Source organism: Leopardus geoffroyi, chromosome A1, assembly GCF_018350155.1.
Source record: "Leopardus geoffroyi isolate Oge1 chromosome A1, O.geoffroyi_Oge1_pat1.0, whole genome shotgun sequence".
Taxonomy (NCBI): Eukaryota; Metazoa; Chordata; class Mammalia; order Carnivora; family Felidae; genus Leopardus; species Leopardus geoffroyi.
Genome location: NC_059326.1, coordinates 9,469,867 through 9,486,134, shown reverse-complemented (window position 1 = coordinate 9,486,134; position 16,268 = coordinate 9,469,867). Strand labels below are relative to the sequence as shown.

At 40.1% G+C, this 16,268-nt stretch overlaps 1 protein-coding gene across 6 annotated transcripts in view; it reads left to right on the top strand.

Annotated features, from left to right (window-relative positions):
• KATNAL1 (katanin catalytic subunit A1 like 1) overlaps positions 1-16,268 on the top strand; it is a 102,412-nt gene that overhangs the window by 45,453 nt on the left and 40,691 nt on the right. For all 6 annotated transcript variants that reach the window (XM_045468006.1, XM_045467683.1, XM_045467921.1 and 3 more), the window contains 3 exons: positions 3,525-3,693; positions 12,327-12,454; positions 12,849-12,954. In XM_045468006.1, the coding sequence (XP_045323962.1) occupies positions 3,525-3,693; positions 12,327-12,454; positions 12,849-12,954 (403 nt within the window). The remainder of the gene's footprint in view (positions 1-3,524; positions 3,694-12,326; positions 12,455-12,848; positions 12,955-16,268) is intronic.

Here is a 16,268-nt window from a genome sequence, read left to right as displayed (position 1 = left end):
TCCCTCCCCGTTCAGAGTTAGACACTGTCCTGGACTTGGGATTTATCATTCCCTTGCCTTTCTTTACTTTTAGTACACATATTTATGTCCCCAGACAGTATCCTATGTTGCTGTCTGTGTGTGTCTTTTGAACCTTCCTTTTCACTCAACATAATTGTCCTGAGATTCATCTAGTGTTGTTCCATGTGGTTATAATTCACATTCATGTGTATTTTGTGAATTATATCATTATGTGAATATATATGCATTTGTTCTGATACTGGACAGTTGGGTTGTTTTCAGGTGTTTGCTGTTACAACTAGTGCTGATAAGGACATTTCCATAGAATATTGATACTTAATATAGCTTAGAAAGAGGAAACACTGGATTTTGGAACAAATTAGGCTTATTTGCATATGACAGAAAGCGCATTTCTTTCGTTTCTAGAGGGGAATCTAGGAGAACTGAGTATAGTGCAGACCTTCTAATCTTGTATCTGCAGATCGATCAGATATTCTCTATCTGGGGAATACTGTAAGCTAGTACAGTGTCGTCTTCTCTTTGACCATCGGGGCAGAGGTTGGTGGTGCCGTGTAACCCTACTGAAGCCTCTTTTTTTTTTTTTTTAATTTTTTTTTTTTTAACGTTTATTTATTTTTGGGACAGAGAGAGACAGAGCATGAATGGGGGAGGTGCAGAGAGAGAGGGAGACACAGAATCGGAAACAGGCTCCAGGCTCCGAGCCATCAGCCCAGAGCCCGACGCGGGGCTCGAACTCACGGACCGCGAGATCGTGACCTGGCTGAAGTCGGACGCTTAACCGACTGCGCCACCCAGGCGCCCCTGAAGCCTCTTTTTAAACGAGACCAGTAAAAGAAGCCCCGAGACTTCTTTTTTTTCCCCTCAGCCTGGAAGCTGTCACTGAATCCTTAAATTGAAGCATGACATTGTGCAGTGATGCGCTAATGGAGGAAGTACAGAACAGAATCAAGGATGTCCTTTGGGAAGTTGCCAGGGTCTGTTACAAATGTAATATCCAACCGCAGCGAGATGGAACCGAAGACTTTTTCTCGGAGCACAGGCACCCTTTTCGTGAGGTTGCGGGTCTTGCCCCAAAGGGCACCTCTGGCTTCTCGAGCAGTTTCGTTCAGACCGCGTATAAGCCCATCAGAATGGTGAGTGGCGGGACAAGGTCAGCGGCAGCGAACACTTGGGACGCAAGCCTGTGCGAGAGCTTGGACATCATTCTTCTTACGGCACGGCCTGCCTGGGCTGGACGCGTGTGCCAACTGGACTGAAGCGGGACCCCTAAGCCTCCGCTGGAGAGCAAGCTGAGGCGGGGAATGTGCCAGCCGCGAAGGCAGAAGAAACGTTTCGGGACTCACTACGGCTCAGCCCTGGGAGCTGAGGCCTCGCGGGCAAGCCCAGCAACTGACGAGCAGCCTGGCACGCAGCTGTAGGGGACGGGCTTGCTGCTGGGGAGCAAAAGCTTCAGGCTGCCTGTGCCTCTAAAAAGCAGGCCCACAGACAACGACGGACTGTTTGAATAGCAGGCGCAGCTGCCACCAGAAGGGCGGACTTGACGTACGTTGTGCGTGGAAGAGAGCGCGTCTCTCCTTGTGTGGTCTTGGGCCTTCCCCACGAGTCCGATTCAGGGAAGGCGTTTACGCACGCGCAAATGCCCGCGCCCCAAAGTAAAGGGCTGCCCTGCTGCTTTCCGCTACTTCAGCAAAACGGAGCAAACGCTCGGTCAAAAGATAGTTGTTGCAGTGAAATGCCGGGAACAGAGCGCCTAACGTTTTTGGTTGTCTTAAATCCGTCTCATCACAGTGTTGCCTTGTTGGCAGATGCTTAAAAGACTAAGCTTGCCCTAAACTGATAATGCAGTAATATCTTTATATTTGAAAATGCCTTGTAACCAGTTCCTTTTCCGTGATGTCTTTCACAAGATTGCCCATTCATCTTTGTCTCCTCCTGGGGCCTAGCACACTAGTGGCTATATACCTCCTAATAGGTGGTCAATAAATAATTATTGAGCTGAGTCAGCTCCAAGGATTCAGATGTCAGTGTGTAATAACCGAAGAGCCCTAGCTTCTCTTATCCCAGCAGTTTCATGCGGCGGTCTCATTCCAACAGTCTGAAGATGCTGTATTAGACCTGCCATATGTCAACAGTTTTGTTGTTGTTGTTGTTGTTGTTGTTTTTTTTTTTTTTTTTTTTTTTTTTACCTCTGTTGCCTTAAGTTGGCATCCTTCCTGGCTTTTCATCTGTTTTTCTGTGTTGCTGCGTTCTGAGTTATATACATGTATCACTTCTGATATCAGGGAGAGAGACTCCATGATGAGTTGGATGAATTGAAAGCATGAAGTTGGAAAAGGGATAATAATAGGTATGGCATATGGGTAAAAAAAAAAAAAAGGAATACACATATGGGATCTCAAGGGCTACAAGTGAAGGCAGAGCAGTAGAGAGAGAAAAGATAGGAAAACAGAAGCAGAGACAGTCCAAGGAAGAAGAACCAAGAGATTAGGCACAGAGTGTATAGCATCCCCGTAGCACCCAAAGAGAGATGCTAAATACTGTGCTAAGAAACCTTAGAGTTTCACTATTTGAAGAGGAAGTGTTTTTGCATTACAGGGAACAGAATGCGACACTTGGTGCACATGCTTACTTTTTATATAGTTGTCAAAACTTAAAAGACATTGAGGTATAATTGACATGCAACATTAGCGTCGGGTGTAGAACCTGACGATTCAGTATTTTTATACGTTGTGAAATGGGCTGCCATGTGTCTAGTTAACATCCTTCGCCATACATGGGGCTCTGAGTTCTTCATTCACATCTGGGGGCCTGTGTAATTTGAACGAGCCTGTGATTTTTGGCACCTTCGATGCAAGAATAACATTTTCACACAAAAGTGAATTTGTATATGAAAAATTGCATTGTTTAGCCCTACTGCTTATAATTTGATGAATGAAATGGTGGATTTTCCAGCACAGAAGCAGAGGAAACAATTTTGATTGAAATCAGTAAATTAAGTCAACTGCGCGAATAGTTGTATTTTGAATTCCTGTCCTTTCAGCTTTTAATGCTTTTGCAAAAGTTGAAGTATAATTTACATGCAATGTGATATTAGTTTCAAATGCATTTGTTTTTTTAAAAGTTACTTAGATTGGGTTTAAGACAGTAATGAATAAAGTAATTGACTTTCCATTACACTATTAAGATTGTTAGATGGAAATAGTCTGTATTGCCCTCTATTGGTGATTAATAGTTATTTTTGACAAAATAACTGCTGTTATACATATCATTTATATGTACTTAAAAATTGTATCAACCAGTCTATTTTATAGAAAAGCACTATTGCTCCCCCCACCCCCCCAGAAAAGTACTTTTAAGAACTGATCTAATAGTTGTAGCCATGAATTGGCAAAAGGGAAACGATGGAGATTTAGGGCTTCTTGATTGAATAGTTTTATTGACTACAAGAGCGTCAAACTACTTTTGCCTTTGATTAATTTTCATTTTCATTTTTTTCCTGTCAGAGCTCCACCTCAGATAAGGCGTCCCAATCGAGAAGTAAGACCTCTGAGGAAAGAAATGCCCGGAGCGGGAGCCCGGGGACCTGTGGGCCGAGCACATCCTATATCGAAGAGTGAAAAACCCTCCACCAGTAGAGACAAGGATTATAGAGCAAAAGGAAGAGAGGATAAGGCAAGACTCTCTTTGTAACTCGTTCGCTTGAGGCCCATGGCTTTTGGTGAATATTATCATGTCTTTCGGGTTTTCAGGGTACCCCCGGTTTTGACACGGAAGAGAGTGGAAAAAAAAAAGTCTGATTCAGAACCCCAAGCAGTCTTTGCAATCTAAGCAGAACCCCGCAATGCTAATAACCTCAGAGGTGTATTTCAATAAAGACACACAGATCTTTAGTAAAATAGGTCTTTGGGAGAAACACTCAAAATAAAGTTTTAAAACTTAAAATATATTTGAACAAGTATTCTGAATTGAAATGAGCAATAAATGAAAACAGTTGTAGGGGAAGGACTTAACGCGGATATCGTTTTTTTTTCTCTTAACGAGAGAATTTTCCTAGGTTGGGGTTCACTGTGTGCATTTACTTTATCTGGGAAATTCATCCGTGAATAAACATAGTACTAGGTGGCGATTCTGTACTGCCCTTACAGTGGACTTTAGAAACATGGGCTGGAGATAATCTTATAGAGTAGGGAGCCAGCCAGGATGATCTGACCCATCTTTTAGCTTTAGTTTTAGTGAAAACAAAATTAGATTTTTAGCGATAGCATTTCCCATTTCCATTGTGACGTCATAAATGAATGATGATGATTATTGAATTGCAACCAAGAAGTTGAAAATTTTCCTAGCTAGAGATTCAGGATACGTCATCATGTCGATACCAGAACACTTATAATGAAAATATAACTTACCACTAATAGCAAGTTGTTATCCTTAAAGATTAGATGCTGTGTTGGAATATTTTTATGATGTATGATTTCAATTAGTAGATAAGGACTCTGCACAGACCACCTTCCTAGGCCTTGTGTCTGGTAGAATACAACCGGTGTTTTTGGAGTATTTCTGTTCATGAGCTAGATTCAGAGATAGATTCTACTTGTCTGCCTCGCTAGGACACAGCAAAGGAATTAGATATTTTTACATTGATAATTTGTCGGAGCTATTATACCATAAAACAGTAAGTGATTCCATCTCCGATCCTTTTTGGGATTCATGAGGGACACCAATAAATTAATTAATTGTTCCTGCTGGTGAAATTGTACTGTTTTCCCCCCATTATCAAAAGCCATCTGAATGGATACTTAAAAATCTCTATGTTATCTGTCATTTTTGTTTCTTTCCTTGTTCTTCATTTTGTCAGTTAACCCTGGCGTGCACTTTGGAACATAAAGTAGGGGCTAAAGTCCAACCTTCACTCTGCTCGTAGCTTTCAGGAAAACTTTTAGAACTGTGTGAGGAAATGCCAGGCTTTCACCGTAATTTCACATAACGCAAGAGAATAACCTTGGTCTTGGTTTATTTGGATGCTTCCTTGCTGGGCAGCGTTCAGAGCAATTAGACATTAATCCATGAAACCATCCCATGAAGTAGGTAGTCCTCTTTTTCCCATTTTACAAATGAAGAAACTGAGGGAGAGAGCCGAAGTACCTAGCCCCAGGTCATAGATTAAGGAATGGAGCTTGGAATGGAATTTGTGAAGTCACAGATCTTTTCCTCTTTATTTTAGGATTTTTTCATATTATGGAATATCCCTACCAAACTAGATTAAAAATATGGATTGGATTTGAAAAGAGTCCCGGAACAATTAAATAAATGTTGATTTTTAATGTGATTCGTCAGCAAAGAACAAAGCAATGAGGCAGCATTTGTTGAATGTCAGATTTTTCTGGAGATTGCAAATTGTCTTTCTCTTAAAAAGTTCCAAATAATTTTCTAAATTCTATTCTTTCACTGACATGTAAGTACTCAGAATGTCACTGGAAAGTAAGCCCTTTATTTTTTTAAAAAGAGAACTCTACAGTTGTTTGAAGATAAAAGATGTCTTCTGAGTCACTCTGGACACAAAAGGGGCTACAATTAAGAAAAACGAATGCAAAGTTTATTAGTATTTGAAAAGCGTACGTGGTTCAGCTATGATCATTGTAAGCACTCAAATACCCATTAGAATACCATGTCCCTAAAACTCACTGAGACCTGTGATAGGGTTCGAGGAAGTTTAGGTGAAACTGCTTTTGAAAGCTAATTTGAAAATGAGTACCTTGTATTGGACGCCTCCTCAGAGATATTTTGGTTCCCAGTGCTGTTGGTTTTTTAAAATTAGTTTTGTGTATTGCAACCAGCTTTTTTTTTTTTTTTTTTTAAAGGAGAGTAGACTAGAAAATTCAGAATGCACTGGCGATAGTAAGGACACTATTATTTTGAGGAAAAGTATTTAGTTACATGAATATGTATAAAAATTATATAATTATATATTTGTATACGGTAGCTCGTGATCTCAGATGAATTTGTACTTCAATGCTTAACTTTATAGATGTAAAAAAAAAAAAAAAGTGAGGACATGAGAAATTCTGTACCTCACCCAAGATTCTCAGTATCGTTGGATGTTTGAAGCTTTATATATATGGTGGCTTACTTAATTCCTATAAGTTTCTGTGACCTCAGCATTATTTCCCCTGTTCTACATATGAAGAAATTGAGGCACCAGCGTCGCACCTGCACAAGTCGGTGCGGGAACTAGGAGTTGAACTCTTTGAACACCTGGGCTTTTAATCGGTTTGCTATGCAGCCTCTTGTTTGAAAACGCTTACTGTCTTATTTTAATGTATCACGGATGCCTTTTATAAGATTTTCCAGCTCCTTTTCTGAGAGTGATTAAGCACCCCCCCCCCTTTTTTTAAAACTGTTGACAGGTTTCCAGTGAGGTCCAAGCTTAAAAATACTGGTTTATTTATTTATTTATTAAAAAAAAAATTTTTTTTCAACGTTTTCATTTATTTTTGGGACAGAGAGAGACAGAGCATGAACGGGGGAGGGGCAGAGAGAGAGGGAGACACAGAATCAGAAGCAGGCTCCAGGCTCTGAGCCATCAGCCCAGAGCCCGACGCAGGGCTCGAACTCACGGACCGCGAGATCGTGACCTGGCTGAAGTCGGACGTTTAACCGACTGCGCCACCCAGGCGCCCCCAAAAATACTGGTTTTTAACCAGTAACCATCACTGTGTGTGGTGATCTGTTGTTCAGCCCTTACAGTTTTTCTCTCCCTGAGGTCCACAGACTCATCATAAGCCAGTTTGTTACCCTGTTTACTTAACACACCTTTATTGTGTGCGTACTTTGTATTAGTCATACTTTGCAGGGACTGGGAATACAGACTCTAATAAAGTGTGACTCCTGACCTCACGCTGATTATTTTCTTATTGATGAGAGGGAGTCAGAAGAATCAGTTCACCTTTACAGCTATATTTTTCAGTCTTATTTGAATGTACCTGAGAACGTTCGATGTATTATTATTTCTTTTTAAAGATTTTTGTCTTTTCTAAGTAATCTCTATACCCAACAGGGGGCTCAAGCCCACAACTCTGAGATCAAGAGTCACGTGCTCCACCAGTTGAGCCGGCCAGGTGCCCCTTGATGTATTATTATTTAACTGTTTAAACCTAGGGTCGGTATAGAAATAGACGCAGAAATAATAAATGCATTTTTTTATTGAAAAAAGATGGTTTAAAAATATTAGGTAGCAGAGGAAATGTTTTTGTACTACAACCGAAAATAAGTTTAATTCATAAAACTCTGATTCTCAAGTATTTTCAGACTATGGCTCTATGGTGAATTAACTGTTAGTGAAATGAGCAGTGCTTCCATTATGATCTCCTGATTAAAGCTGTATATGCCTTTAAATAGAATTCAGAATAAAGTATGGTAAATTACATTAATAGAATTAATTTAAAATTATTACATGTCAATGACTTTATTTCATTGAATTACATGTAACAAATGACCCTTTTTGACTCCTTTCCTTATCATCCCTGAGTAAGTGTAGGGATGTCTGGATGTCTGATGTGGAGAGATGTTATAAACTGGATTGAGAGCTGTTGATGGGTCCTTGTACAGATGAACAGTGACTTGAAGAAAACTTTTTTTTTTTCCTTGAAGAAAAGGATACCATCATATGGGTACTATTTGACGAACGATGATCATCTCACTAGTAGTGTACTGGTAAACGTTCAGTAACTAGTTTCCTGAAAACGTGTGTGTATATACACATTCACACATTTGTTATAAATCTGATGTTAAGGATGTGTAGCACATCATTACAAATCGTAAAATATATAGTACTATTATTGTAAATTTTGTAGAGCTAATGGCCTCTCACACAAGGCCTCTGCTGATTTTTACTAATCTTGTGTCTGTGGCCAACCTATGGTTGCAGTTAACAGATGAAGAGAAATGTAGTTCTGACATGAATGTTGGGTGGTATTTTTTTTTCATTAACGAGTAAGATGAAAGTGTAACAATAGAAATGTATGTCGGTAGTTCATTCATTCATCAGGTATTTGAGCAACTTCGATGAATCGGATCATGGTTTTCAGATACCGGAAAAATATTTCCTTAATTTCTGCGCTATTTATGAAGTAACAACTGCGGAAATGACATACTTTTAAGTTTCACCTGCATTAACATTCCCCCCCTTATTTTCTTAAGTCGAGACTGTTAACAAAACAATCAAGCCCCGATTTATACCATTAGCTGATTTCTGTGGTATAAGTACTTCTATGACCGATTCCAAACCACTGGCATGATGTTGCTGACCTCAGTTGAGATGAACTTAGACATCACTGGGACTGTGGGCCAGTGGCTTTTTATTACTAATTAGCTAGTAATTCTGATGTTGGGTAGCTCACCACCTAACAAGAGCAATGACCCCTTTGTTAGAACCCATTGTTAGAAAATTGTTTGCTGATCTGAAATTTATATCCTTTGTCACTTTCTATTGGTCCCAGTTCTTTCTTTTAGAATAAGATAGAGGAGATGGAGGTAAACAGGTCAGTTGGTCATGTGGGTCCGTTAGTGTTTTCTTCTTTACCTTAAATGTCTCTGGTGTCCTTGATTCTCCTCTATATGACGTGGTTTTTCAATCCTTTCTCACCCTGGGTATCCTTCTCTGGGTCTAATTCACTTGTCACCTGAAACGCAAGACTCAGAGCTGTAACTGACCATCTTCCACTTCATCTGCCCCTGTGGGGAGGCACACAATAAAATGCAAAAACCGTTGTTTGTGCTTTAGGCCAAGCTGTGTTATTAATGGACTCTATCTAATATTGGGTTAGTTGCTAATTTTAGCCTCATTTTTTTTTCAAATAGAATGATGAGCCAATACTAATGAAAGATCATTAACAAATCTTTCTTGATAAGGGTAATTGAGATGTTAGCAAAAAGATACTAAAATATTTTGAGGAAAAAGGGCTGTTAGACTTCATGCTAAATATCAGATTCTTGCTAATGTTGACCTTTGTCAATTAATGTGAAAATCTAAGCAAAGAATTCTAAGATCATTTCAGTGTTATTGCAGCTAGTATTGTTATCATTAATAAACTGTACAGGTAATAATATCTTGGGTGAGGTTATCTTAGTTGCCTGAAAACTCAGTCCCTTTTAGGTATTACAGTTAGTCTAGCCCGTGAACTGAAACTACAGTTACTTATATTTGATATCCCTATTCCAGGTTAGCTGGGTATTTGTTTCGAAGGATAATGGTCACCCATTTTGTTGATTTCTCAATGTAACGAAATGATTTACTTTTAGTTTCCCTGATTTTTTTCTTTAATAACCTCACCATTTTGATTTGTAAAAGTTCCTAGAATCTTTTTTGCTTAATTTGTACTAAGATCTCATCTCTACCTTTGATAAACTTTGGATTCTAGGGCAGGTCATTTGACTGGCTTACACCTATATTTCCTCTTCTGCGAATTAAGAGGCTTGACCTTGAGTAGTGTAATAAAGGCTTTTCTTTCTCTGCTTCTTCTCCACCCTCCACCCCATCCTTTTCCCACATGGTAGGCAGAAGGATCATTTAAAAATGTAAATCGGATCCTGTTACTTCCCTATCGAACACATTTCAGAAATTTCCCCGTGCACTTAGAATAAAATCTAAACTCCTCACTGTGACCTGCAGGGGCCTAGGTGAGCTGGCCCCTGCCTTCCTCTCCAATCTGTTTTATTTGCTCAATACCTTTTAGCCACCCTGACCACCCACATTTTTCGTAGCATTTCGCAGTTTATGATTATGTGTGTTTTTGTTTTGTTTACTTGTTTCCCCTACCAGACCAGATGCTCAATGAGGGCAGATAGTGTATATGCATTCACCGATAAAACCTACTGCACAATGAAATGTGTTAGACAGATGCTCACGTATTTATTATTCTTAAAAATCCTCTGATTTCTATTACTTTCAGATAAGTGTACAGCTTTTTCTTTCTCTTGGTAGTATTTATCAAGTCTTTCCTACCACTTGGACATTCATATTAAAATGGATGTCTACCTACATTTTTTAATAGTAATTTTTTGGTAGGTCTTAAATTACGATGCCATTTCAAGACTGAAGTCTCAGATATATCAGTTTCTGTTGCATTCTTTAGTTGATTTATTTCTAGAAGAGGTGGTTTTTTTTTTTTTTTTTTTTTAAGTTTATTTATTTTGAGAGAGAAAGAGAGCACGAGCAGGGGAGGGGAAGAGAGAGAGAATCCCAAGTGCAGAGCCGGATGCGGGGCTTGAACCCACAAACTGTGAGATCATGACCTGAGCTGAAGTCAAGAGCTGGATGCTCAACAGACTGAGCCCTAGAAGAGTTTTTAAAGGGATTAGTTTCTGGTGATTTGTTTGAATGTGGCTTTGTAACTGTGCCCTACCTGTATTATAAAATGTGATTCTAGGCCGAGCTCATTTTAAATTTGTAGATGTAATGTTTGTTGTGTAGGTATGCCAGAAATTTACTCTTTTTTTTTAATATTTATTTATTTTTGAGAGAGGGAGAGAGACAGAGACAGAGCACAAGAGGGGGAGGGGTGGAGAGAGAGGGAGACACAGAATCCGAAGCAGGCTCCAGGCTCTGAGCTGTCAGCACAGAGCCCCATGCAGTGCTTGAACCCTTGAACTGTGGGATCATGACCTGAGCTGAAATTGGATGCTTAACTGACTGAGCCACCCAGGCGCCCCGAAATTTACCCTTTTTCATAGTGTCAATATTGATATCTATCATCTGAAATACAAGAATCTTTCTGAAAATTCAGCTTGATAGTGTCACTGTGCTACCTAGAAACAGAAAATTATTCATTTTTTTGGGTCGAGTCACCAAGATTACTATTTGGTCATTTACCTAGTGGCTTAATGAACTAGAGCATTTGCCCAAAGGGAGCCATTTAGTCCCCTGTCAGCACTTATGGTCAAGCCTATGGTGTATCTCAGATGAAGTGTGGTAGGAGGGGTTCATTGCTGTTCTCTCCCTTCAGATTTAAGCTTAGGATATTGACTCATTTTTTGACTACTTTCCCTTTCGTTTTTGTATTAGACAGTAACTGTGGGGCTGAAGCTCTGAGGAGGTATTTGGCTCTGTCCCCTGACATCGTTCCATTGGTTGAACTATCTCTAGCAACTGAGCACATTTCATTTCAAGCTCTTCAAAGCTGAGTTAATCTTGGCAGAACCCCATAGAAAACAGAGCATGTAATTCTTTTTTTAAAGCCACCATATTATTAAATGAAGAATTGGGGTAAAGTATATTGCTTTAGTGGTCTTAATAGCACTACTTAAAAAGGTCCTTTTACCATTATCATTACAATGACTTTATGATGTGGTCCAAGGACCTTACTAGGAAGAAACCCCTGAATCCTGAGGGGCGCTTAGAGTAACAGGGAAAAGGCTTTGTAAGAAGCAGTTCAGAGTCCCCACTCTTTCCCTATATGCAGCCTCTTCTTGGTTGCTTTGAAGGATGTCATAGTTTGTAAAGCTCTTAAGCTGTAAGCCGACTCAATTAGGCATGAGATGGTCTGATGTTGCGCAAAGGGCACGGGTTCGGGGAGTCAGGAAGAGATGCATTAAAATCTCTACTCTGCCATTTAATAATTATGGGTGATTAAGTTATTTCACCTGAGTCCTAGGTCCTCATTTTAAAAATAAGGATAATACCTACCTTGTTGTGAGTATATGTGAGATTTATTGGCAGGTAGTAGGTTCTCAGTGAATTAAGGTTGTTTTGTCCTCTGCATTAATAGTCTGCGTATTATCTGGTGGTGGTGGAAATTCCCTGCATCCACAAATTCAGAAATATCTAGCAAGGGTCATTTTAGTCTTACTTGCAACTGTCCGTCCACGGATGTAAATTTGAAGGAGTGGATAATAAAGTTGGCCAATTCATCTGTTTCTGAGGAAATGAACAAGGAAGGGTGGCATTTGGGTAATCAGAAAACGCTATCTTAAAATAACAAAAAAATTATTTAAAATGATTACATTGTAATATTTTGAAACTCAGTGATGTTAATTAAAATTATCTCGTTTTTTTGTGTTTTTAAAAAATGTTTATTTATTTTGAGGGAAAGAGTGCATGTGTCAGGAGGGGGCAGAGAGAAAGGGAGAGGGAATCGCAAGCAGGCTCTGAGTTGTCGGCACAGAGCCCAATGCGGGGCTCGATCCCACAAACCGTGAGATCATGACCTGAGCCAAAATCTAGAGTTGGACGTTCAACCAACTGAGCCACCCAGCCGCCCCTAAAATGATCTTTTGTTATTGAACAGTACTGTTTTTATATCTGTCTCCAGGGAAGGAAGAATATGCAAGATGGTGCAAGTGATGGTGAAATTCCCAAATTTGATGGTGCGGGCTACGATAAGGATCTGGTAGAAACTCTTGAGAGAGACATCGTATCCAGGAATCCTAGCATTCATTGGTTAGTCTTTAAGTTCTTGAATTAAAGTAGCAGAGAAAACACGTTATTGGGTGGCCTGGTGTGAGTCTTTTCTTATTATCCATTAATCTTCCCGACTGTGACTTCATGCCTAATATATGAGTGTGTAGGATTGACAGGACAATTCTTTCAAAATACAACCAAGACATTTTACATGTTAATTTGATGTTGCCATAACTGATGAAGGTTGTTAATTGAATAACATGTCCTAATTAATAACTGCCATATGTTTTCACTGATCATTTTATGCAGTATTAATTAAATCATGTTCTTAATGTAATAATAACTTCATAAATAAAAAATGTAAAAGAATTAGTATTGCCCATAAGTCAGAGGTGTCCTTGAATAAACACGAAACTTTGCTGTCGTTGCAAAGGGATGACATAGCAGATTTGGAAGAAGCTAAGAAGTTGCTCAGGGAAGCTGTTGTTCTGCCAATGTGGATGCCTGACTTTTTCAAAGGGATTAGAAGGCCGTGGAAGGTGAGCATGTATTAAAATAAAATAGGTATAAAAATGTGGCTTACGTGATAATGAAAGACACCATTGTGGTTTCTTTATGTGTTTGTTAGCACAGTGAGTAAAAGCTGGAGGAGGTTTGTGTATCCCCTAAATACCTGGATTTGAATTTGTAGTTGAGGTGTGTTGCCTCTGCATGGCAAGAGAGGGACAGAGTGTTGAAATTACCGTCTTCGGTTAAGTCATGCCCCTCAGGTTTGCCAAGCTAGGGATTAGCTTTAAGAATTTTCTAGATGTCTGTTTCTGTAGATAAAAAAATTAAGAAGCAAATTAAAGAGCCTATTTATTTATTTATTTATTTACTTATTTATTTGGTAATCTGTACACCTCACCTGGGGCTCAGACTCAACGACCTCAAGGTCAGGAATTGCATGCTCTCCCAACAGAGCCAGCCAGGTGCCCCTAAACAGCAGGTAATCTCATAGAATAAGTGTTTGATCAAATAAATGCCTTTCTAAAAGTTGACGTATTTCTCACTGTTAATTATTTTGGTCACTTCATTTAAGCATGGTATAATTCTAAGACATGCCCTCTACTTTAGATTAAAAAGTCTGCCCAGGGCTAGTTCCCAAGTCCGTTGCTTTTATTTTGGCATCTTAAAAAAGAACCTTCTGACAATGGCTGCCTGGAACTTTGTTTGGTCTTAGTCACAGGCAAATCTGACTGGTAGAGTGAAATAAAACCATGATCTTACTTTGCCCTTCTGAATTACGTAGGAAGGTCTGTTTCTCTTCTCAATATCTCTTTCTCTTTGGACATGCCTTACAGTAAAGAAGAGGAGAAATTGTGTATTTACACAAATAGCTTGGAATACCCATAGCATTTTGATTGTCTTCTACAATTTAAAAACTTTTGTGGACTGTTACAAATCTACCAAATTTTGGTAACAAATTACTGTATATTCCCTTTTTATTGTAACTGTTAAAACGATATTTAAAAGAGAGAAAAGTAGGTATTTAAAAGTAGGTATTTAAAGGAGCTTTAAGGGGCGCCTGGGTGGCTCAGTCGGTTAAGTGGCCGACTTCGGCTCAGGTCATGATCTCGCGGTCCGTGAGTTCGAGCCCCGCGTCGGGCTCTGTGCTGACAGCTCAGAGCCTGGAGCCTGTTTCAGATTCTGTGTCTCCCTCTCTCTGACCCTCCCCCATTCATGCTCTGTCTCTCTCTGTCTCAAAAATAAATAAAAAAACCTTAAAAAAAAATTAAAAAAAAAATAAAGGAGCTTTAAGACAGCAGGAATAGTAGGCATACACCCACCTATCACGATGAGCCCTGTAAATCTTTTTTTTATAAAGTTTATTTATTTATTTTGAGAGAAAGAGAGCAAGCGGGGGGGGGGGAGGGGCAGAGAGAGAGGGAGAGAGAATCCCAAGTGGACTCGGTGCTGTCAGTGTGGAGCCTGATGAAGGGCTTGAACTCAAAAACTGTGGGATCATGACCCGAGCCGAAATCAAGAGTTGGAGGCTTAACCGACTGAGTCACCCAGGCGCCCCAAGCTCTGTAAGTCTTTAGCAGGAGGGTGATTTGCAAACGTAGAAAGATCACCTTGACCAGAAGTATGGAGGATGGACTGGAGATGGGCCTAGATGGATATAGATGAGGAATCTGATTAAGAAGATGTTGCACCAGTCGAGCTGAACAGTGAGGACCTGAACAAAGGCATTTGTTATTTGGCCAGTGAAAAATGGGTAGATTTATGAGATACATAAAAGATATGACTCATAGTTTATAGGGATGAGGAAGAGGGACAAGTTGTATGACCCCCAAATTCCAGGCTTAATTGAAGGAGTGTGCAGTTACTTGGGACACCAGCTACTTTGGGCCAAACCTCAAAGGTTGAAGGCACTTGTCCGTGGGACTGCCCTCACTTCAGATGCCAACTGCCTACTTGGGCGTCCCCAGGTGTCCTTCACTTCTGGCCAGCTGGCTATAAATTTGGGGGTTCTTACTATCCCCTTAGATTTGGCAATTCTCTAGAATGACTCACAGACTTTAGGAAAGCATTGTACTTACCATCACAATTTTTATCATAGCAAACGGAGGCAAATCGGGACTAGCCAAGGGAAGAAACGCATAGGGGCAAGATCAGGAGGATGCCGGAAGCGAAGCTTCTGTTGTGTTTTTGTCCATAGAGTCAGGTTGCTTTGCCCTCCTAGCACATGGGTGTGTGACAACACATAGAGTCCTGCCAGCAAGGAAGCTCACTCAAGCTTCACTGTGGAGGGTTTTTATTGGGGTTTCATTACATAGCTGGGATTGATTGAATCACTGCCCACGCGTCTCAGTCTCCAGTCTCCTTTCTCTAGAGGTCTAGTTGACATCACTCAACCCAAAGTTGGCTCAAAGTCCTAACGCTCTGATCCTATGGTTGGTTTTTCTGGCAAGGCCAGCTACCATCTGAATCATCTCATTAGCATAAACTATATAGGGGCCTACCATGAGTCACCACATTAACATAAAATTTCAGGATTCAAATGAAACAACAAAGACACTCCTGTCACTTTGGAAATTCCGAGGATTTGTGGTCTCCACCTCCCAGGAACGGGGGGAAAAAAACCAGCCAAATCCTTTATTATACAGCATGCATGCTATAAACTGACACTGGAAATTGAGAAGAGACGCAGGTTTAAATAGAAACAAAATATGTTTGGGTAAATACTCAGCAAGTAATTGGAAACAGAGGTGTGGAGCTTAGGACAGAGTTTGGATTTAAATTAAAATAGTGAGAATATGCATGTGGATGAGATGGTTCAAGGAGGTCTATAAAGGGAAAAGAGCAAAAGGCTTGGAATCGCTTTGAGAATGTGAAGGGCAGAGGAAGAGGAGAGCCGAAAGGCACTGAAGAGAGTCCCAAGTAGGAGGAGTACCAGGGAAGGAAGAGGGTCATAGAATTAACCCAGGGAGAAAGCGTTTCAGGAAGAAGGGAACGAACGTTAGGTATCAGCACCGTCAATGGACAGAGAGAAGGAGAAACGACAGAAGTTGAAAAATGACCCTGGCATTAGTAAATTAGGCAGTTTTAGTGAATTAGTGGAGGCGGAAGGTGGATTGTAGCTCATAAAGAAAAAGTAGTAAACGCATACCATTTCTTTAAGAAGGTTGGCTGAGAAGGGAAGGCGAGGTGAATAGTAGCTAGAGGATATGTAGGGTCGAGTGAAGGATTTTTTTGTTAACAGGACAGATTTAAGTCTGTTTATATACTGAGGGAAGGAGCCGATAGAGAAGGAGATACAGGAAACCGAGGAGATAATTGAAAGAGGAGCTGACGTTTATAAATACTG